Consider the following 25,228-nt stretch of genomic DNA (forward strand, 5'->3'; position numbering starts at 1 on the left):
AGATGTAGATGTATTGGGATCACCACATATGGTGATGTATTATGCTTTTCTGATTTTCAAATGCCCTTTAAAATGAATATAATAGCACAATGAGAAATGTGTAGGATCCTATGAATGCCTGGAAATTCTTTGAAAAATGTACGTTGCACTTCCCAAAGCCTCTACGCCATGATTCAGGAAGGTATTTAAGCACATGAATACTTTAAAGTGTGTGAGTGTTCTGACTACAGTGGAACTACTCATGTGCTTAAAATTATGCACGTACTTAAGTACCTTGCTTGATGAGAGCCAATATTTAAAAGTTTGAGTAACTTTTTTCAAAAGCACCTAAATCATTTAACAGCATTAAGTCCTATTGAAAGTCAAACCCAAGTCACTTTGGCACTCTGGAAATTTTACCCTGTCACACCAGTTCCAGTGGAATTAACTATAGCAGTGAAATGAGTTTAAAAAAAGCAACCTGAATTTCTATTAAAAACTCTGTCTTTTTTTTAAAGGGTTATAACTTGGCTTTAAAATTCTCTTCAGATTGAAGGCTTTCATACAATTTTACAACCCAGGAATAAAAATTGCATTTTATTTAAAAAAAATATTTATAAAAATAAAATAAAGTAATTTCAAGGTCTTTAGTTTGGACTGTTTCTTCCTCGTGGTTTATTAGAGTTCAAACCAGAATTATTTTAGTTTAAAAACCAGCTAATATGTAATACCTTTTTCTTCAGCAATATGAAATTTTAATTTCATATGCAAATTGACTGTTTCATACTCAGACCAGAAGAACTTATAATTTTGCTGGCACAACTGAGACGAGATCAAAATGTATTCCTTAACTTTTTATATTCTTTTAAAATTTTATCTAGTAAGCATTATAACAGTACTTTCTGTTGTACATTATATTTTATCTTTTGTACTTCACATTCCACATCAAAAATATAGACACTGCATAGTCACAAATTGAATTTGGATGCTGGTGCACAAAAACAAATGAATCAAAACTTGCTCATGGGGGGGGGAGGGGGGATTTCCTATGAATATGGAGTCCTTTTTTATTTCCTCACAAAAAACTGAAGAGTGAGCTGGTCTTTGCTTGCAGCAACACTTTTTCACTTCTGCAGCAGCATATGTAAACTGCTAGTTTTCAGATTTGTTCTCTGTATTTTTTTCATTTTTTTGAAATATTGATCATGTACATCGGTGAAAGACATACTTTAGTAACTACCACTTCAAAAAGAATCTTAACGTGTAACCCCTTCATTCATTCATTCATTCTTCCATTTTTTTAAATGACAAAACTGTTGTCGTCCTGCATATATGGCACTTCGTAAGTTAATATGCAAAATAAAACGTACAGTAGTTTAAGTGTGATAGTTGGCATAAATAATTGACACAAATTTGTAAATCATTATAAATGAATGTTCATGTGTGTAAATATGTGAGTATGCTGTGCTTATTCAGGAATTTTATCACTTTCTTTTAAGCAGAAGTTTTAAAATTAGAGTTGTGCTACAAAGATGTATCTTCAGACTATGCAAAATGAGTATATCAAATATTGTGTGTATAAATGACTTTGAGCTTTTAACATCAATTTGCAAAAAGGGAGTGGTTGCTACAACTAGAAATGATAAATAATCTGGCAGTTTACTTTAGACACTAATGGAACCTAAAAAGCTTTTAAAATGACAAAAATCTCACCAACTTTGGTGATTCATAATAGGATCGTTTTTGTTACACAGGTTGGTCATATAGTTGACAGTTTTCTCCTTTTGTGACTCTCTCCTATAAATTATTGTACTGTGTTATCTGAGTGAAAAGCCATTATAATTGTATGGAAGAATATAACAACATTTCTTCTAAGGATTAAAAGCAATTTCCAACAGGAACTTTCCTACACTCCCTCCTTTTTCTTTTTTTGTAGTAGTTTCAGTGGATGTCCCAGAATTTAATCCTCAAAGAAAATGTACCACTATTGTGAACTATCTCAAAACTGTATCATACTGTGTGAAATTTATTTTTATACAATTGTATTTCTTCATGGTACAGTGATTTCCATTTACTATATATTGGTTTATACATACCGAAATGTAGCAAAGCTGGTCTGGTGTATGTATTGTATTAAATTGAAGTTTCTAAAACAACACAGATTGCAGAATCCTCTTTAGACATTCAGTGCTAAGTCTAATGAAATTTATGTTTAGCTTTGACCGCTTCCCTTTCCACTGTTTTGACAGTAGTCATCCCTGTAAGTGCTCTCCATATCAGGCTCCAGTAGCTTGAATGTAAGCTGATCTGTGTTTTGTATAAATGTGTTGTCTGCTGACCTAGAGAAGAACACTTGCATCAGCTACATTGATCAATCCACATCACTTCTCATCATTTAGTAGACAATTAATACTGCAGAGTAAAGACTCCCCAGAGCACTTGTTCAGAGCTGGATCGCTTTACAAAGGAACCACAGGAGCTGTGCACAAGCGGAGGAGGGGAGAGGGAAAGCTAACTAGAAAAAAGAAAAGCATAAGAAAACTACATATACTGACCAAATTAATTTGCATTTCAGTTGTCAGGCTTCTACCCTGATAACTTTGAAATTGCATTGGTTTCTGCTTTAAATGCATTTGGAAAAATTCCATTTTTGTGGATTGTGCCTGGGTTTAGGTTTTTTTGTTTTTTTTTTAAATTATTTTAAAGGTGCTTTATTGAAAAAGACAGAAAAATAATACTGGGGCACATCCATGTACGTAATTCCAGAAAAATATGCACTCCATTGTAACAGGCATACAGCTTGATGTTTAATTATAAAATGGCAATACTTTTCAATCTCATAGGTTGTGAACCTGGCATCTTTCAAAAACACTGATTTTACATGGTTTAGTATTTATTTTATTTTGTTAAGAAAATATTTCAGTAGAGGGGATATGGGTTGGTTGTTTTGAGGTCTTTCATTGTTGTAGGCCAAACACAGGATTCTGAACTAAGGTGTTGGCTGAATTGTTTCCAAAAGTATTTGTTATTTTTAAGTTTGCACGTGAATTCTGTTACTGAGCAGGGCTCTTAAAGCGTGTCCTTGTAAATCTTTAAAGCTTTGCATTTCATCCTTAGAGATCATCATAAGAAATCAAATGAAAAGAATTTTCTAATAAAGGGCAAGATTGTTGCATGCCCTACGTGCCCATGCAGGGGAGAAAGGGAGTGCAAGTTGCCCCCTTCATGTCTTTACAGGCTTCCCATGTTACTCTACAGCATGGAGAAAAGCCATCACACCTCTCCCCCTTTCAAAGCAAGTAGATTGATAGGAGAAGGGAATGAGCAGAATCAAGACTTGGAGGAGAAGTAAACGGCTACTGGTATAGACCAGTAGCAAATTACTTCTCCCCAGTGCTCAGCACAACTACACATTGTCCATTGCTCAGGAACTACAATGATGATATAGCCCACAGTGATTTCAGAGTATTTCAGAATTCACTGTAAACATGTTAGTGCTCTCTCGCTATATCACTCAATTTTATTTCACATTTATTTGGGGTGAACTGGTCGGCTTTTTTAACAAAGCGTTTTCAGGCTCTGAACTTTGTTTGTGTCCCCTTAGCTAGGATGATATTTACTCCTTATAACACAAGAACTAATGAAAATTAGTGGGCAGCAGGTTTAAAGTAAACAAAAGGAAGTATTTCTTAACACAACACACAGTCAACCTATGGAACCCTTTGCCAGGGGATGTTGTGAAGGCTGAGACTATAATAGGGTTCAAAACGAACTAGATAAGTTCATGGAGGATAGGTCCATCAATAGCTAATAGCCAGGATGGGCAGGGATGGTGTCCCTAGCCTTTGTTTGCCAGAAGCTGGGAATGAGCAACAGGGGATGGATCCACTTGATGATTACCTGTTCTATTTAGTCCCTCTGAAGCACCTGGCATTGGCCACTGTTGGAAGACAGGATACTGGGTTAGATGGACCTTTGGTCTGACCCCGTATGTCTATCTTGTGTTCCTATGTAGGATCTGCTCTTATGAGACAGTGATGTAGAAATATATTTTTCTAAGTGAGATATCAATCGCTGTGATGCATCATTTTAGTCCACATTATTTTTGTTGTCTGGGTATACCACAAGGAGGACAGGAGACTTGTTATGGGTTTTAATCAGACCACAACTTTATTACAGAGATATCTGGGACTACCCAGCAGATTAGGGGTACGTCTATACTTACTTCCTGGTCCGGATGTAAGCGATCGATCTTCTGGGATTGATTTATCGCGTCTTGTCTAGACGTGATAAATCAATCCCGGAAGTGCTTGCCGTCGACGCCGGTACTCCAGCTCAGCGAGAGGAGTATGCGGCATCGACGGGGGAGCCTGCCTGCCGCGTCTGGACCCACGGTAAGTTCGGACTAAGGTACTTCGAATTCAGCTACGTTATTAACGTAGCTGAATTTGCATACCTTAGTCCGAAGTCTGGGGTTAGTGTGGACCAGGCCAAAGTGTACAGTGCAGGCAAATCTATGCTTATTTAAATCAATTCTCCGGGGCTTTCACCAGCCCCCCCTTTGTTTCCATCCAGGTCCCCCAGCCAACCCATGGCTTGGACCTTACCATCCACCAGCCTCATGCGATTTGGAATTTTGGGGATTGATAACCTGTTCCACTGCCATGTTATTGCACCAGATGCACACCCTTTTATATTGGCTCCAAATTAATAACCATTTGTACCTGCATAATGATCTCATTAAATTGAGTTAGAAAACTTTTCCACACCCACAAGTCTTACTACATCTGTGTAGTGACTCGTACGCGATTGTGTGGTCTGCCTATGTCCCGGGGCAACAACCCTGCAAACAAAGTTCAGCTCCGAGCCCCAGTAGGTTAATGTAGTGTAAGGGTTTTTGTTTGTTTAACCCAACTATTTAGTCAGGGCCTGAAATGTGCCCAACAGGTGAAAACAGTCATTTGACCCAGCTCACCCTGCGAACAAAATGATGCGAATAATGCACTATTTGGTTTCGTTCTGCTGGCCGCACCATTGCCCAGTGCAACATTGTATTGAATTTATGAAAGGCTGCTCAGGATACTGAGCCTTGTGGAAATAAAATTGCCAGCGGCAGGCATCTTGCAAACATGCCTCTATTTACAGGGGTTGCAGAAACGACCACCATTATTAAATGTCCAACAAATACTATTATGGGCCAGGGGCCCCTTCCGAGCTTGTTGCGGTATGAACAAACCTGTGGTGGCCTTGGTGTTATGCCTTTGAACCACAGTGTGTGATGCCATCTTATTCCAGTTTGTGTTGCTGCCCTTAATTTAAACTGCCTATGACATGCCCCCAAACATATTGGGTGCCCGTCTAATTATATTTGTATAATTAACAAAGGCCAGGCTGCTGTCTGGGTAGGCCTGTACCATAACACCCGCCTAGATGACGAGGGCAGACTCCCAAATTTTTTCATGTTCTAGGCACCATTGGCCTGTTGGGCAGTCCGCTGTTTTGCTTGCCTTGTCCATGTTTACTGTCTGTGAACACCTTCCTGTGCCACAGGGATATTACATGCACAAATTTGCCTGTGAGTAAATTATATATTTAGTTGCACTGAGTAGGTGAACTCCCATCGGATAATCTACCCCAGCATAACCGTACTGAGGACTGCATGTAGGGAGTTCTGCAGAGTCCTGCTCCCCCATAGGCCCCGCGGGAGTGTCTACTCTGTCCCCTGCGGTTACATGCCCTGATGGCCGATGATTTGCCATGTGCCCTTCCCTGTCCTGCTGCTGAAACCTTAGCCCACGCTGGGCCTACCCTGTCACCCTGTGCAGAGCCCTCACATCTAGCTGCCTGAAGCTGCTGTTGTAAATGTAAATTAGCTTGCAGCTGTGTAATACCGTCATTGCCCCCCACTGAAGGTGCCACCCCTAGGTGGGTTTGCTCAGGCTTCTCGACCTTCCAGTCCTGCGCCCAGAGTATTTAATACCCCAATCAGCTGACTCTTGTTCCAATTAGGTGAACTTGCTGAGTGACCGGTTGAGCACGGTTCCCTGCAACTGCCACCCTTTGCCAGGCTGGAAGGCCAGATACCACCTCTGCCACCCATTTCCCCAACCTCTGTGTGGTTTAGATTATACTCACCCTTGGGATCAGCATTACCGCCATCCCTTGTGTTAGGTGGAAGAAAACATCCTGGTTTTAGGTGACCTTGTGCCCTTTGAAGCGTTGTAATGCTGTGAGAAAACCTCAGAAACGACGTCACTGACCATTTGCTGCACATCTTAGCTGACTGTCCCATTAATGCACACAGCCTGCTCAACTGAATGAGTGGACACTTTCCTATGATCATTTGCCTCCCTTAGTTCATGAGGCTGCCCTGGGTCATGCCTTGGGTCAGGGATTGGCAACCTTTGGCACGTGGCCCGCCTGGCGGGCTGGGCTGGTTTGTGTACCTGCCACGTCCACAGGTTTAGACGATCACAGATTCCACTGGCCGCAGTTCGCCGCTCCAGGCCAATGGGGACGGCAGGAAGCGGCGGCCAGCATATTCTTCGGCCCACACCTCTTCCCGCAGCCCCCATTGGCCTGGAGTGGCAAACCATTGGACAGTGAAAGCCGCGATCGGCCGAACCTGCAGACGCGACAGATAAACAAACCGGCCCAGCCCACCACGGTGCTTACCCTGGCAGGCCGCATGCCAAACATTGCTGATCCCTGCCTTGGGTTATTAAACACACCACCCTGGGCAGTAGTAGTCCAAGTACTTGTGAGCCCTCTTGCCCCTGCTGCAATACTATCTGTCTTGGGTTCCCTTCCAGTCCCTGGGCTCCCTTGGGGTTGCCCTGCCTGTGCCTGTCCCCTTTCCAGCAAAGGTATAGGCATGTGAGCAGCAAGCAGTACACAACCATGAAACAGTGATTTTTTTTTTTTTTGCCTTGGTCTGTCCCTATTCCTTCCCACCCCCACCCCACCCCATCCCCTAATTGTCCCTTGCCTTGCTCCCTCCTCCTCCCAGGAGGCTTGCTCCAAGTGAAATGAGAGGAGGGGCCAAACCCATGCTGATGTTTATAACTCCTCATTCCTAGGTGGTGAGTCATCCACCACGCTGACTGCTTTTCCAGCAGCTATATGTTTCCCTTCATCCCACTAGCCAGAAAGTCTTGGCCTGATATCCCGGCCAGCCAGAAACACCCCTCCGCCCCCGCTTAAAGTGCAGGGTGGTGACTGTGAGCTTTCCTTGTTATGTTGTACTTGCATATTTTGCGTCCTTGCCAAGCCCCTTCCCCGATTTCAGCTTGCAAGGCCGGCTGGTACATGAAGCAGGTAAGTACATTGCTTTCCTTACCCCTGCCCCCCCAGCAACACACATTGCTTGTTCGCTCTGCAAACTGTGAGTGTTTCAGATGCTGTGTCAATCACTGTGATGCACCATTTTAGTCCACATTATTTTTGTTCTCTGTAATCCGAAAGTAAAATGTATCCTGACGTGAGCAGGATCTGTATTTGGGATTCCTCTAAGCTGTAGTTTCCTCTTGTATTTAGGGGACGTGTTAGTACCACCACAGCTAATATTGTAATACAATTTTCCTCTTAATGGGACTTTTCTAACTTTCTAGTCCTGTTCTGACTTAAAGCTGGTCAGGCAGGTCATCCACATGGAATTTGAAGTCAACAAAGATGAGGGTGGATGATTGTGATGCAAGGAAGAGGGAGAGCCAGGAATTAAATTTGAGGATAAGAGCAACATAGCAGGAGATTGGAAAGAAGACATGGACAAAGTGCTGTTCATGGGAGGAGAAAGAGTAAGGAGGGAGTGACAGGTAGGGTGACCAGACAGCAAGTGTGAAAAATCGGGAGGGGGTGGGGGGTAATAGGAGCCTATACAAGAAAAAGACCCAAAAAGTTGGGACTGTCCCTATAAAATCAGGACATCTGGTCACCCTAGTGACAGGTGGGGTTGGAAGTGACAGAAGCTATAGCGCAGAAGCCCAATGCCTCTTTCGCAGTCTCTGGAAGACGACTCAGGGTGAGTAATGGATCTAAGGGCTGTTTTGCTAAAGGCAAGAAGAACACAAATGATTTATATACAGATTCAGCTATGTGATTTATTAAAATAAAAAAAACGGTTACTCTGATGTACAGAATAAATATTTACATTGTCAGGTGGACACTGGACTTTCTGTATATATCCTTCCTGGCATTCACAGCACTGTCTGATTTGATGAACAAGAGCACAAGGGTCATTTTGGAGTCCAGATCTCAAATGTGGCAAGTTCAACATAAGCCCTCTATGCCAGAAGATCTCAAACTGTGGTCTGTAGTGAGCTGGATAGTTGTATAGTGCTGGCTTTTATCATTTCCAGCTACTAAATCACGTTAGAAGCCAGATGAAACTACATTAACTATTTTCCGTATGTTGTTTTTGTGTATAGTAAGAAATTGTTGTAGTTGTTACAGGGATATTGTATGACATTAGTGGGATGGAAAGTGAACTGGATAGTGAAGAATGAGAGAGGAATTGGTCTTGAAAATAATCTCCATGTTAAGTTGCAGTCCACACTCTGAAAAGGTTTAAAACTGCTGGGCTAAACCAATATATTTTCTATCCAGGTTACTGAGCACAGAAATATTTTAAATGTTGATCTTTAGTTTTGCACATGGTTATATTAATGCTTGTAATAGTTAAATTTTAATAGCATATTTTAGCATACCCGAACACCAGGCCTGAATGGCAAATGCTGTGAATCCAGTTCAGTTGTCTCATTCTTGCTCTTCTTTTCCGTCTGAACTGAGACATTGTTTCTTTAATTTTTACTTACAATACTGTATGCACAGTTTTTTATTCACTTTAAAAGTAACTATAGTTATGTCTAAGCCATATTTGGGCAAGGACCTAGCCAATATTGGCTAGGTGTTACATAGATATAAGAGTAATATAAATAGAAGCGATCCAAAATAATTTTTAGATCATCTAAGCCAATAATTACAATGTTACCATTTGAAATTATCTTTCCATATGTACTGTGGCAGGCGGGTAAGGGAATTTTTAAATGTTACCTCATAATAATTAGTTATCAGTATTCAGTAATAATTTAAAATAGTTTTTTTTTTTTTTTTTTTTTTTTTTTTTTGAGGTGTTGATGAGTCAGTGAGCAAGTGCCTAAGATAAGAATTTATCTAAATAAGGGTCTTCTCTGTACAGGTACTACAGAGCGAGTGTGTTTGATCCAGGGAACAGTTGAAGCGCTGAATGCAGTTCATGGCTTCATTGCTGAAAAGATTCGTGAAATGCCTCAAAATGTGGCCAAGACAGAACCAGTCAGCATTCTGCAGCCCCAGACCACTGTTAATCCAGACCGCATCAAACAAGTGAGTTTTTGGTTGGGAAAACAGAGGCACATCAGCTGCTTAGAGTTAACTTCTTTTATAAAGAGCCTTAAATGTTTAACATGTAAAGGGTTTACATTACATGTGTTTTAGGAGAATGTCAGTGGTTTTATTTTTCTCTACGAATTTTCTGATCTCCTTTTGCTTATAGTTCTGTTCTATATTAAATTTTTCCTCATTAGTATTTATACATAATATCTTATAAATTCAAACACCATTATATGATATGTATCCTTCATATGCTTCTTTTCTTTATTGTTTCAGGGAACACATTTTTCTTTTTTATTTGAGATTTAAAATATGGGCCTCTCTGTAAATCATTAAGATTTATTACAGTTCAGGAAAAATGAACCCAACAAATTTCCTCACTCTTGTGTTTCAAAACAAATTATTTTTGATTTATTGTTGGGTCATATTATGTACATTGAAAAGACCTACATCATAAAGCTGATGCTTGCAAATGTAAAGATCTTTTGTTGTGGGTATTTTCAGCTATTTTAATCTATGCAATTTTTATCATCGTTGAATAAAGCTTGTATTGGCTTATCTTCAAGTATTAATACATTTTGTGTAACTGTAAGGTAGTCACATACAAGGTATAATGATCCAACAGCCTTCTTTTATTGAATCACATTTTCCAAGAACATTTGAAACTGAGAAAAACATATCCACTAACAAGGCTCAAACACAGTGACTTAAGTAACTTTAAATTTATAATTTGTTTGGTGTGTTACTTCTGGAGGAGGAGAGAGAAAATTAAATGAATGGGCATTCAGAGGGAAGTTTCTTTTGTCTATCTAAACATCATGATCATATTGATCATATTGCTGCCCTAGATATCCCAGAAAACCTCCACTCCCAACTACAGTGTAACCTGCTTATACTGGGCAGGGATGAAGAAAAGTCTGTAGGCTTAATGCTTGGGATTACAGAGTTGAGAGTTAGAAAAACACTTGAATAAAAAAAACACACACCCAATATTGTTTTCTGAATGTAGCCTGTCTCCCCACCCTCAAGCCTCACTTATATAGGCTTGTTTGCTCAAGTTTTCAGACAAATTGCAGGAGGTGTGGTGGGTTAAGAGAGAAGGTCTCTTCAGTAGTTGGACTCTAAGCTGTTTAGAGCTTTGTAGATAGTATTGAATATCTTGAATTTCACCTGAAAATTGACTGACATCTTTTGTAGAGTCTGAAGATTGGTGTGATATGTTCTTGCCAGTCCACCTTGTTCAGAAGATGTACGGTTGCTTTCTGCACGTGCTGAACCTTCCAAGCAGCTTTCACAGTTATTTCCAGGTAGAAAGTGTTGCTGTAGCTTATCCAGGAGGCAATAAAATTACTGATGGCAGTAGTAGATTCTGAATAAAGGAGGGAAGAATGAAGTCTTTTGGCCAGCCAAAGATGAAAAAAGGTATTTCAAGTTTCTCTTGTTATCTGGAAATCCAGGCCAAGTTGTTAAAAAAAATATAGGACCCTAAAATTAATTCAGTACTTACAATGGCAACTCATTTGAAAAAGGGATCTTGTTTAGTTGCCTAATTTTGGGTGCCAAACTTTAGGCTCTTGTTTTTGAAAATCTTTGCCCCAGAGTCTGTTACCAACATGTTTAAAACTGAATGTCTAAACTCAGGCTCTTGAATACATATTTATGTCCCTAAATAAAACTGAAGTCAATGGGAGATACTGGGGCTCATCATCTTTTGAAAAGAAGGGTACTTTTGTTTTGGTTCCTTAATACGGATTTAGGAGCCTGACTTTAGTCACCCAGGTTTGAAAATGTCAACCTAAGTCCAGGAAGAGCCATTTTGATAATATATGGGCAGACTCCTTCAAATCATAGAGTAATTGTAGACATTGCATATTCCTTAAAAAGATTCTCCCCATTAATCAGTATCACTTCCTTTATTATCCATATAGATCTTCAGCCAACTGGCTGTCACCCAGTCCCCATATCTGCAGTCAAAGAGAATGTAAGGAAATAGCTCCATCTTGGTCACACAAGAAGTATAAATATAGAGCCAAGTGTTATCAGAGAATCATAGGATTAGAAGGGACCTCAAGCAGAGGCACTGACTTCCCCAGTTCCCGGGGGGTGCTCAACCCCCTGCCCTCACTGCACCCCTTCCCCCAAGCCCTCACTGCCCAGCCTCTTCCTGTTCCAGCCCCTCCTCCCACCTCTTCCTGCCTCCAGTTCCCCCCCTCCACCCAAGCACCTCCTGCAAACTGCTGAACAGCTGACCATGGCAGGCGGGAGCGCTGGGAAGGTGAGGGAAGAGCTGCCCCGCAGGGCTGCTGGTGCATGCTGAGCACCCACAGAGTTGGCACCTATGACCACAAGGGTCATGTAGTCATGCCAAGATACAGGATTTGTTGTATCTAAACCATCCAAGACAATCTGTATGCAGCACTGATGATTGCAGACAACCCCACCTCAAGACCTATCTGTAGCTTCTCATAATCTCTGAACAAAAAGGGTGACAAGATTGGCCTTGTGTGACTTCACAGCTGAGATGCCTTAAGGAGGAAGAGGAGTCAACGATCTACCATCCTCTTGGATCTGTCTGTATGAATAGAATGACTTTAAAGCTGTGCTTCCAAACCTTGCCAGATCTAGCAGTATTTGAAAGCACGTCTGATCTTTGTTCATTGCTCTGAGAAGATCATTGACTGTTGAGGCTAATAGCATTTCTATGCCATATCTAGGTCTGAAACCTGACTTGCTGACATTCTCAAAATTAGAAGATGCCAGATGCAGCTGGTGTTGGTCTCCACTACACACTCAATGATTTTTCTTTTAAAAGATTTACTCTCGTTGTTATTACAGGATTAGGCACCTGGCGAAAGCTGGTGAGAACATTAGTGTTAAGAAATGGTTACTTAAGCAGACACATCATAAAAATCTCATCCCATATTTTTATATGCCTCTTATTTGAGTGTCTTCCTGCTCGCTTAGGCCTATGTTGGTATAACTTGTCACTCACGGGTGTGAAAAAACCATCCTTCTGAATAACATAAATTAAACTGACATAAGCAATCGTGTGCACATGCTATGGTGACAGAAGAGCTTCTCCTGCTAACATAGCTTCTGCTGCTCATGGAGGTGGTTTTATTATGCCGATGGGAGAGCTCTCTCTCATCGTCATAAAGTGTCACTAGACACACTGCAGCAGCGCAGCTGTATTGGTACAACTGCGCCACTGCAGCATGGTACGTATAGACATGGCCTTACTCTGTTTTATTGGTATATCCAGGGGGGACATGGGTGAAGAAGGGGGGGCTAGATCTTACCATTTTCCTCCATTCTTATAACTGGTTGCGGGGCAGGTACAGGAGGGGAATGCTAACTCCTGCCTTTTTCCTTTATCCTCTTCTCCCTCTTCCCCCCAATCCCTGGAGAGGTTCCTGTGCTGCAAAGTTATGCTCCCAGCCCTTGCCATTCCCAAAGGGCTCATGAGATGCTCTTTTTCAGGTAACATACCAGAGCAGGACTTTCTCTTGTTTTGTGAAGAGGCCCTCACGGGGGACCATAAACCCTTCCAAGAGCTTTTTATTTTTTATGATATCCCCTTTGGATAACTACTAATCCTCACTTTAGCCATGTAAAGTGAAAGTCAAGGATAAGACAGCATTTAAAAACCTTTCATAAACGTCTGTGTGCATATATTAACTTTGGTCCTCTTTCTCCCTTACCTTTCACCCAGCATTGTTAATTACATTAGTTCAGATTGAGTGCAAAGTGGGTGGTGAAACTCTACCAGCTGAGAACTGAAGTGCTTTACACCCACTTTGCATAGGTGCAAAGTTATAATGCAGTGGCAAGTCAGATCTTCAAATTGTAATATCAACAAAATAACTTCTCTATGCTCTGGACTGTGATTAGTTAGCTAATATTAATTATTGCATAATCAAAACAAGCTTTTAAAAATCTATAGTTATGTATTTACATAACAGACCCTAAATGTTAAAGATACTTCATGATTATGATGTTGCCTCACTAGAGTCACATGTTAAGAGTTTGTAATAGATTAAAAAAATAATAAACGGCAGAGTGAGCAGTTGCAGGGGAGACTCCTTCTGGCAATGTAGAAAGCATACTAAGCCAGTCTTTCAGGTCCTCCAGCACAGTGATGTGGTGGAATCTTGCACAGCAGCTTTGTCTCTTGCCTAGCTTTAGTTGCTCAAACCTATTCTGCCCTTAATTTTCCTCAGCAATGGAATTCAAAATGATAGTAAAGAAGTGTAAAAACAGACCTGTTGATTTAAGCAATTTAAAATTAAACCACAGAAAGTATGTTCACGTTATTTTAATGATGCTTAAAAGTGTGGACTTTAAAAAAAAGGCTGAAACTCAGTCTGTCTTTAAGCTTGTGTTATGCAAGATCACCATTGTTTGGCAAGCCCTGCCATAGCCAACTACAAAGTGGTAAACTGCATGGAGTTTCAACTTTAAATTTAAATGTACTATTTCTCTGTGGTGTTGTCATGGCTTTTCCATTGTTTAACTGTGGTATTTTATTTAATTTTCTGCCTTTTTTCCCCATTATAAAAAATGAAAACAACCACCTACTATGGCACTAAGAGTTAAAGTACTGAACAGTTAACTCACTCAGTAGAATACTCGTGATCTGGAAGGTAAATATTTAATCTTATTTTTTAAATAATATTTAGGACAAGAGTGTGCCAGTTAGGCACAGCTCAGCATTAAGTGAACTGTGGAGACTCCCCACCTCAGGAACAAGTCTCAGAAAGCCTCCCTGAACACAAAGGGAGGGCACCTACTGCTACTGTAGCCAGCCAACTCCTTGCTCAAGGGTGTGAAGTATAGGTGTGTTACCGCTCTGTCTTCCTCCTACCTACTTTAGGATGTTATGCACCTAGAGGGACAGGGCGAGAGAGAGAGAAATCTCAGAACAAAGTGCAATTCTGTGTGAGCCACCTAAGGATGAAAACGCTTCTTGTATTCTCCCTAAATGCTGCACACTCTTGTGTGTGTCAGGCAGAACCTGGCTGTTGGTCAGTAAATCTTTTTTACTTTTTACTTTTGGAATCACTCTGTTCTAGAAGCACAAAAATATCTTATTACCTGTAAACATAAAATATAAGGAAGGCCATAAAATTTGGGAACAAAGACAAAAAACTCACTCTGGCTTGGACATTGTTAGTGAAGTTTTAGCTTGCTTCAAAATTTTATAAGCTCTTAAAAATGGTGTAGAGTAGAAATTCTGACTGGCTTTTTACTATAGCCTTGCTAGAGGGCAGCCTATAATTACTGGAGTACTTCGGTAATAGTATGAATGTTTCAGTCTTGAAAATTGAGACTCCTTACTGTAAAATCATCTTATAATTTCTAATCACTTTATAATTCTCATTCCCAGAAGCCTAATAACTTCTAAATTCAAGTGCTTGCCTAATGCAAAACCCTCACTAAGTTTTTAAAATTATTCTACACTATATAGTAATTCAAAATTGAATTATTTCCAACTTTCATTAATAAGCAATTCTTTCTAAAAGTCTATTTCACAGATTTTTTTTGTAAAGCACTTCAAGACATATAGATGAAACATAGCTTCCATTCATATGAAAGGAAATGATTTGTAAAGTAACCCAAAAAAACAAAACCCACCAACTTGCCTCTTTCTTTCTGAAAATTCTTATTCACAGTTGTATTCATTAGGAAATAAATAGATGGTTCACATAAATACATATAACATTTATGTTATTTAAAGAGAATCCTATTGGTTTATTTTGGTGGTGATGAAAGGGGTTTTGTTTGTATGTCTAAAAAAATGCTATCTGATTATATAGTATGCACATCTGTGAAATCTTTATTAAACTGTGTTATCCAGTTTGTAAGTGACCTTTTCTCCATGATGCACTTGAGGGATATGTGATCTGAAAAAACAACTGGAGTTAAAGAGGGTTGAGCATGGGGAAGATGGCTACAAAATATGCACAATGTACAAATTTAGAATCTAGTCCCGCTCCCATGGATCTTAATGGTACAGAATCAGGCTCATTTTATAATTGAAACATATTTGACAAAAATGAAGGCTACATGAGTTAAGAAATCCTGTTTCTGTGAGGACATGCATTAGTTTCTTGCATTTTTTACAGTATGAAAAAGAAAATAGTGGTTATGACAGTAACCACAGAAACAGCCCCTGCCTCAGACATAAAACACTTTGATTTGAAAAGCAATTTGCTATACATAATTTTGAATATTTTGTCAATGGGTGTGTGTCTGTGGGTGTGTGTGTGTATGGAAAAATGTTTATGCCCATTTTGATGCTTGTTTATTAACAGTTGTTTTGTATTCAACTGTTCTTACCTCTTTTCATTGTATCGTAAAGAAGTTTTTGAGAAAATAAAATAGTGGAGTGCTTCTATTATGGGGAATGTTCTGGTAGGTTCAGTAGACAGAATACATGAAATGTTAGCATTCCTTTTTTTCTGCTTTCAGGAGGTGAATGTTGTTATTAAATAAGAATTTTGTATATTCCAGCTGTTTTGTGTAACCTGTACTACTGGTAAACGGGGTATTTCCCAGTATTAAATTGTTCCTATTTCCACATAAATGCCATAGTTGTACTTGCTGAATTCTCTCCAGGTATGTTAGACAACTGTTTTAATTCTGATTAATTAGTGTTAGAATATAAAGAAACAAAACACACACAAATTAATGTTGGTGACACAAACCATCAGATGCCAGAAATATCACAATTGATGCCGGTAGTCAAAAAGTCTAATCCTCATCTTGGATTCTGAAGTGTCTGTAAAATGTTTTTTTGTTCTTTAAATACGTTTTAGATCGAGAACTTTAATCAGTTTAGTACAGGACACTTTTGGCGTGATGAGTTACAGCCTCTTTACTCCCTACCCCCCCCCATCCTGTTTCATAGTGGTAATGTAGATTTTTAACTAGACTGATGAAAATCAGTGCATTATGATCCACAACTTGGATTAAATTTTGTCCTGAGTTACACTTATGCAATCTCATTAAACCAGAAGGGTTGCATTGGTGTAATTGACCACAGTTAGCTCTGGTAAAATCCATAATTCCTTTTAAAAATAATTCTATCCCAAGCAAAGATATAGGATAAACAAAGCCATATACTATAGAGAAAGATGTGGGGGAATACTTAATAATTGATCTGTTTTTCTTTACAATATTTCCTGGTTTCTCCAGGTTTACATAATTTAGCAGAGCCCTATTATTTTTGAGGGAGCACATGGCAGTATGTGCTGTATTAGAAGCCTTTTGATAAAGCCCTAGCTGATGCTTAGGATAAATTATTTTTGTTTATGGTGAGTTGAAGGTATGAAATAGGAGCCTGTTTATTTATTAACATTTCTATTGCTTTTCTGATGGCTTTATTTACAAATATATTCTGAAAATGTAAAATAAAGAGCTCTACACTGCTCTGCATATAGGCCCAAATATTTAACACTGTATGCACAAAATGCCTGATGCATATCTATCTGCAAGCAGTAGTCTGCCATTGCATATAACTTTCTGCATACACACAATCTCAACTTGCTCACATGCATTATGGGGTTTTGTTAGTGCTAAAGTATGTACACACTTTTAAAAATGTGGGTTATACTTTTTAGGACTGTAAATGAATGCAAATACCAAAAATTATGAAAGTTTACAAGTTTTGCTTTATTTCTAAGTAGTTCTGGTTATTAATTGTATGACAATATTAGGCACTAGGGTTGTCAATTTTGGTTGGACATGTTCCTGGAGATTTCATCACATGACATAATCTTTCATTAAAAGTTCATCTTTAATTCCTGGAGACTCCAGGACAATCCTGGAGGGTTGGCAATCCTATTCTACAGTATTTAAGTCCTTATTTCTCACACTAATACTGGTGTACTTTCAGATTTTCTAAGATATTTGAACATTGTTAAGATGTTCCAGAAAGTCTGATTTGAATGAGTATTGTATATTATGTCTTGAAAACTGAAATCTGACATTCTCACTACATTTATATAAAAAAGTTAATCTAGTAGGAACTAATATGTTTGAGAGTTTTGTATCTAAATATGTACATTTTAAATAGAGCAGTACTTTTTGATAACAGATGTGTTCAAGTATTAATGTTAAGTATATGTCTAGGAAAAAACATATCAATAAATATGACTTCTCATTTTTTTGTGTGTTAATTTTGAACACAGGCTGGTGCTGCATTATTAACCTTTGCCCTTATTAAATTAATGATCTTTGAACACTAATGATAAATATATCATAGTAAATTGTTGCGATGCCGTTAGTTGCATGTTCATCCATCATAAGATTGATGTTTACATTTTTCACACATGGCTCTTGATTAAAAAAAATCAGTGAATATTTTAGCAGTTTCTTTTATTGTTAAAAAACCTTCAGTAGCTGCGATTTTAATTGTTTTAAGATATGGATCAAATATTTTATGAAATTTAGTTTGTTGGATATAGTCAGCATACAGAGTGGGTGAATAATTTAATACCAAAGTAAACTTCACCACTTCTTCCCAGCACTAGCCTTGTTTGCAGATAGAAAGTTTTAGTGTGCTCATTGAACTTGCTGGAATTTTTATTTACTTTAGTCTTTTTATGTACCCCAAGAAGAGGAGTGAGAAAAGAAAATATTCATGTGGTCAGCATATCTTTTAGTATTTATGTGAGTTCACCATCTTGATTTCAAGTCATGAATTTGTTTTTACAAACATATGCATGCATATTTACATGCATTACTTATTTATTCAATTGACCTTAAATTCCATTAAGTTCCAATGAGTAGGAGAAAGATTTTAGTCTTAGGCTTTATTTTAATTTTATTTTTCTGGTTACATTACTTTTGTTTGTTTATTTTTTAACTGTTCAGTCTAAGGCTTGTAAAGGTTGATTTGCTCCTGAACTGCTTTGTTCCCAGACATTGCCATCTTCCCCAACTACCACCAAGTCCTCTCCATCTGATCCCATGACCACCTCCAGAGCCAATCAGGTACAGTATCATCCTATCATCTACACCATACTTTTCACGGGTGACAGCTTGCAAACTGGAGAAAAAGATATGGTGGGTTAAGGATTTATTCGTTCATTCACATATATACACCCATAATCATAGATATCTAACGCTGTTGCATAAAGAACACTTTTCAGAACTTGGAAAATTAAATGGAAAAATCATTCTTCTCTAAATACACTTTTAATTTTTAAATCTCTGATAGTAAAATAGACTCTAAAATAGTAATGTTATTATTTTTTTAATCTTACTATTTTAACGTGTATTTGCAGGGTGTGTATTTGTGTATCATGAGTGCAGTAATTGTCTGTGTGTGTATGTTTGTGTATGTATATACGCACACACATATGTAGTCTCTGGATCCCTTGTAAAATAGAATGGAATTATCCCTAAAACCATATTTAAATAAATGAATGTGATATTAGGAATTGTATATATTTAATTTTGTTTTTTAATTGTGACTTGTATGTAATGTAGAGGTATTAGTATTCAAACAGATTATGTAGTAAAATACATTAATTTGGAAATAAAATTTAATGATGAAAAATAAAGTAAAATTAAGTCTATTTTAAAACATTTTTAATTACACATTCCTTTGAGGTTTGATTACTTCTAATTTGGTTCTTATTTTTTAAAATGCAGATACTGTAATATTATCAGTAAATTATTTTATCAGACTGTTTTATTTTTCTTTCAACTGGGTAATATGTGCAGTTCGTTATTCACATAATCATCATATTGTTTATATTGTTGCTTTACTCCTTTATGTAAAGTTCCAAGTTACTTACTGACCTTCATACTATCCAGAATCAGGCATAGCAGTTATTCAGTGGCTGATTTTAAGATATACCTGTGAACTGTTGAGGCTAAAAGTACCCTGTATGTATTTTAATATTTACATTCAGTGTGTTCATTTTAACACATACTTCGTTTATTTTTGTCAGCTTCTCTTGAGATCTTGTGCAAATTTTATTCAAATCTCAAGAAGGGTTTTTTTTTGACAGCAAGCTGTTTTTTCCCCCACAGATAATTAACATACCTCTGAATGATTGGTGCTAGAATAACTTGTGATAACTACATTAGAACTTGTGTGCTGTGTAAATAACCAGGCTCAACATATAGCAGTGCATTAAAATTATATATATAATATTTTGATCATTATAAGAGAATCTGATGAAAGTGACATCTGGCACAAAAACACGATGAAATTTATTTTCAGGGAGAAATTTTATAAATAGAAGGAAGGAAGCTTTGGTCAGAGAACTAAATGTGGTACTATCCCACAGGTTGATTTGAAACACTTGTATATAGCCTGCTGCCACTCCAGCAGTGATTATTTGACTTCATCATCAGTTAAAAAACAAAGATAAAAGGTTAGCATAAAAGGTTCTTTATGTACACCGTGTTCAGCATTTCTTCTTTCTGTATCTGAATGTTAGACTTATATGTACTTTAATTAAAAAGTATTTAAAATATTGAGCAAACTATTATTATGCTATTTTAATTGTCTCATTGCTTGCTTGCTTGCTTTCTGTCTTTCTTTCTTTCTTAAGAGGCTACCTGATAATTGTTGTAAGGCCAAGCATTCATTGTTTGCAGGGCAAAAAAGGAGTGTTTATTTAACAGGAAGCATGATTTTGTGCATGTTGATTCAATAGCATCAGAGATATACCTGCTTTGGATCTATTTCTTGAAGTTTGAGCTATCCAAGATTTAGCTTAGAGTATCAGTATATGAAAAATAAATGTGTTTACCTATTTAATGTTTTGCTGATCTTCTAGAAAAGTTGGTCTATGTGGAAGAGTTTTCTAATAAAATCAAGTGCTGTATTGAATATTCAAACCGGAGGACAAATATCTATGTTTCTGTGTCCTGTCCAAACGTCACATTACATTGTTAAATATATTTTATTCATAACCTGTTTTGCTATTTATTTCTTATACAAATAATCAGAATCTCTTTTGGACAGTATTTAAAAAGGTGTAAATGAAGAAAGATATGAGAACCAAAACTGATGCCTGGAGCTGTATTTATCATTAATTTTGAACACTCTTATTAGTTTATAATTATTTTATCCCCCACAGTATTTCTTAGTGCTGTCTATCCATTTCAGCAGGAAGCATGTGGCACATGATAAGGCAATTAAGTCAAGGCTTTGCTGTTCATTCTGGTGATAAGTGACGTAGCTGGCTATTGTTTCTAGACTGTAGCAGTGATTAACATTCAGCACCAGTATATCGACAAGTATCTGCACTGCGGCTGTCACATGAAAATAGGTTCCAGCATGGTAATCTCAAACCTGTCAGTAGTTGTGTAAGTAACCATCGCAGGAGGACTGGAGAACAAAACAAACGTTTGTTTTGATACACTGCTGTAGTTGTGATGATTCTTAACTTCAAGTAACTGTATAGATATGTATATTCTCACAAAACATTATGTAAAGATAACATTAAGCAGCTGTTTTAATTGGACAAAAGTCAGGAAATTCAGAGTCAGGGTTGAAACTGCATACACAATATATGCTGTTGTGCAGCTCTTATGAGATTTAATATCACCCACTTTTCTTAGTGTTTTTGAAATAACACAATATCAAACATTATACTCAAGATCAACAGGGTGACTTAAGCAGGACCTGAACAAGGATTCATCCTGGGGAAAGATGGGCATGGGTTCTGCCTATGTCAGGGGAAGGCTACTTTAAACTGGGGCAGAGCGCTCCTTAGGAGTCGTACTGGGGGAGACTACCCAGGGATATGCAGTGGATGAGCTCATCTCTTGCATGCTGTTTCCCTGCTCACTGTGGAAGCTGCCAGCAAACTCTTGTTTCCTGGCGAGCTTGCGTTATGGGCAGCTTATACTTGTGCACCCTGTCCTCGTGCACACTTTCAGCCAATAGAAGCCAAGAACCTGATTTTTGCCAGCAGACACTAGGGTGACCAGATGGCAAGAATAAAATATCGGGACACATGGACGGGGAGGGCAGCCACAGGCTCACAGCCCCCACTGGAGCCATGGGGGAGGGAGGCGCATAACCCAAAGAAGCTGCACGTCGAGGGCGGGAGGGAGTTCGGGGTGCTGACTCTGGGAGGGAGTTTGGTCACGGGGGGTGTGTGGGCTCAGGCAGCTCCCCAGAAGTGGTGACATCTCCCTCTGGTCCTAGGCAGAGGTGCAGCCAGGTGGCTGTGCGTGCTGCCTCTCCTGCAGGCACTGCCCCGCAATTCCCATTGGCTGCAGTTCCCGGCCAATACGAGCTGCAGAGCAGGTGGTCATGGCGGGGATAGCACGCAGATCCCATCTGGCTGTCCCTGCATCTAGGACTAAGAGGGAGATGTCACCACTTCTGGGGAGATAGGCGGAACCAAGTAGGGAGCCTACCAGCCCCGCACCAACAAGAAGCCAGGCAACCTTATAATATCAGGACAAATGGCATCCCAATTGTACATCGGTCAGGAAGCGGGACAAAGAGTTAAATATTGGGACGTCTGGTCACCCTAGCAAATGCCACTAGAACCCTTGCAAAAAATCTGGTCTATTTTATTTCTACCTTTGAATATTTTGGTTTTTTGTCAATTTAAATTAGATGATTACCACTTTTTTACATGATAATCTTTCTAAGAGTTGTAATTCTTTTATGTAATTATCTATTTATGAATTATCGCTATTTTTCTGTTTAGCTTACAGTAATGGCTATGTGTCAATCAGCAGTAAGCAGAGATTCTCTAAAATGGTTTTTGCACAGTGGAACATGGCAAATCCTTCAGACCTGTTACTGTGCGGTATTAATTGAATTGCCATGGATACAGCAGAAACCTAAGAGATGTTTGTTGCAAGAAGCTATACATCTGCAATTGCTATTGTTAAAATGCATTGCTTATATTATCTTATCAGAGTGCCCATGGGCATTTATCCACATTAAAAACTAATGAACTGCAAAATTTCAGTTTGAAAAATAAAAAGCCAAGGATGTTAAAATTTGTAGTACTCAAAAAGCATTTGAAACTTGCCTCTTCTGAATGTCTATCATGTTAAAAGGCATCACCCAATTTTCCTATTTTTATTTATATTACTTTTATGCTGAGAATTTAAATTTTGCCCGAATGTGAACTTTGTCAGCCATGTTTATAGTGGAAATGTTGACAGATACTGAAGGACAGCAGTAAAATTGCACTGCTATAATAAATGTTCCTGAAATTGGAGGAATATAGCTTTACTTTTATTTATCAAAAGAAAGAAATCAATTTTACTTCTCTGCAGTATCCTTCAGGTGGGAGATTATTTTTCAGGGTGATGAATAATGCCATAAACATCATATTAAAATGGTTGATTTGAGGGCTTTTCCATCCCGAAGACCTATAAAAAGATACAATTTTAATAGTTGTGTTAACAATTATTAAATAGCAGTAAAGTAACAAAAGTATTTCTCAAACGTGTTATGTGATATTTTGCTTTGTTTATGGGATTATTTCTAATTTATTTGACATGTTTTACAGATGCACATTTATTTTAGTTTAAAAAAAATAAATTCTGTACGTGTAGTCTGCCCTGTAGGGGAGCAGTATATAAGTGTAGCACCCAAGGAACNTGAGACTGAGTTTTGTAATAGTTACAGTCCAGGACTGGCAATTAGGAACTCCTGCTACATGGATTCTAATTCTGACTCTACTACTAACTACTTGTTTGGCATTGTGCAAGGCACTTAGCCTCTGTTTCCAAATTTCCTAATTTGTAAACTGGATGTAAAAGTACCAGTTTACATAACCCATAGGAGATTAGGAGATCAGGATTAATTATCTGATAGTTAATTTCTATAAACTGTAAGTGTTGGGCATAATTATTGTTACAAAAGTTTCAGTATCAAAGATATGTCTCAGCCTGTCTTCCGGGTAACCCAGTGTTGTTGTACCTAACTGTAGAGTGATTTGTGGTAATCCTGCTCTTATTAACTGACTGAAACATATTAAATTGTGCAAAGGTAAATCCCTGAAGTACTCCCTTAACTCTTACCAGTGAGTGAAGCTGTCTCAAACACCCTGAATATATGTCGTCTCTAAGAGAGGGGGAGCGAAATGGGGAGAAATCTTTGATTTAGTCTTTTGTTATCATTATGATAATGGTACTGAGTTCTGTTTCCAACTCTGACACAGACTTTCTGTCTGACTATGGGTAAATCATTTGACCTCCCTATTCCTCAGCTCCCCATCTTTAAAAGAGAAGTGAATTGTTAACTATCTGTCTCTAAAATATTTTGATCCTCTGATAGGAGGTCATTAGAAGTGCAAAGCTATTATTATTATTATACTTTATTTGAACAGAACATGTGCTCAGATATCGTCCCTGTGGGAAGTACAGAGAGCAATTAGACAGATATTGACCCTTTCTCACCATCAATCTAGTAGTGAACAAGTACAGAACAGCTGTGGGAAAGTGTGTTTAGTCCCAGAAGACACTAATAAAATCAAAGAAACCCAAGTCATTCTCACAACAGTGATACACTGTGTGAGAGGGGCTACTCTTAATGGGTATCTAATCTATTGTATTTCTAATGCACCTATCACCAGAGGATCAAGTACGGCAGTTAAATAATGAAAAAAGAGAAAATCTATTTGTGGATGGATTACTCTAATTAATTTTGTTGTTATTCAGACCATGTGTTACTCTCTCAGACAAGCACGAGTATATCTGGAAATATTTGTGAACCCTGGAAGTTTAACAAATTCATACCAGAAATTTGTAATTTGCTATTAATCATTCATTATTTTCCTGTTGAAAAGTTTGTCATTGAATAAGGAAGCAGAAACAATATCATATGACTAATCACACACTGTGAATTGTGAATAAAGAATAATGCAGAAGTTGTAGTGAATGGTTTGTGGAGCACTTGGGGTCTAAAGAGGATTTGTCCAAATCAGATATCAGAGATATCAGCTCAGGAATTATTCACAATCCCCTCATCTCACTCCCGCCACGCCCACCCCCCCAAAAAAGCCTAAATTTATAAAATACACCTCTACTCTGATATAACGCTGTCCTCGGGAGCCAAAAAATCTTACCGCGTTATAGGTGAGACCATATTATATCGAACTTGCTTTGATCTGCCGGAGTGTGCAGCCTCACCCCCCCGGAGCGCTGCTTTACCGTGTTATATCCAAATTCGTATTATATCAGGTTGCGTTATATTGGGGTAGAGGTGTATTTAATTTGAAAAATCCTTTTTCACCATTTCTAGTATGTAGGCATTTCACGATAGCTGCACCCTTCAGGCAGGCTATCTGTCTGTCTGTTGGATCATCCATCTGTGTTCTTATATCATAGCCATTATTGTGGTATCTGAGCACCTTACATATCTATTAAAGTGAGCGCAAAAAGATACATTCTGTTCCAAAGGACCTGAGGTTCATGTCCTGATTATTTCTGGGAAAGTGTCCTATAGTTGTGGTGGGCCAATTGTTGAAACTGTTTTGTCTCCTGAACTGGAATTCAACACATACAATCGCATAGATGGGTTGGTCCCTCAGTTAACATGAGCCAGACCTAAGGAGAGCTTTGAAGATATAGATCAGAAACTTGAATTTGAACAATTATTCAAGTTCATGTTCTCAGTTCTTTTACTGTCCCAAATTCAAACACTGTCTTTCATCTATTTGCAAGACACTATCGCAAGGAACATTTAACACACAGGGGAAGGGAAAGGATCTGTTTAAACATTGCTGTTCTAGTGGAAAGTTATACATTAAAGGGATCTTAAAGCCATAATTCTAACCTCCACTTACTCCAAGTAGGCCTATTTTGTACATACTGTGTAGTGTTCTGTAAACATGTTCTGGCCTCTGCCCCAGTTTTCAATCTGAAAATGAAATAATTG

General features: G+C 38.3%; 1 protein-coding gene across 7 annotated transcripts in view; it reads left to right on the plus strand.

Annotated features, from left to right (window-relative positions):
- Positions 1 to 25,228, plus strand: part of NOVA1 (NOVA alternative splicing regulator 1) — a 236,089-nt gene that overhangs the window by 173,808 nt on the left and 37,053 nt on the right. For 5 of the 7 annotated variants that reach the window (XM_034768899.1, XM_034768905.1, XM_034768901.1 and 2 more), the window contains exons 3-4: positions 9,176 to 9,342; positions 18,274 to 18,345. In XM_034768899.1, the coding sequence (XP_034624790.1) occupies positions 9,176 to 9,342; positions 18,274 to 18,345 (239 nt within the window). Of the gene's footprint in view, positions 1 to 7,084; positions 7,297 to 9,175; positions 9,343 to 18,273; positions 18,346 to 25,228 lie in introns of those variants that run through there. The other 2 variants (XM_034768904.1, XM_034768900.1) reach the window with 2 other exon arrangements.

The sequence above is a fragment of the Trachemys scripta genome, chromosome 4 (genome assembly GCF_013100865.1).
Source record: "Trachemys scripta elegans isolate TJP31775 chromosome 4, CAS_Tse_1.0, whole genome shotgun sequence".
Classification (NCBI taxonomy): domain Eukaryota; kingdom Metazoa; phylum Chordata; order Testudines; family Emydidae; genus Trachemys; species Trachemys scripta.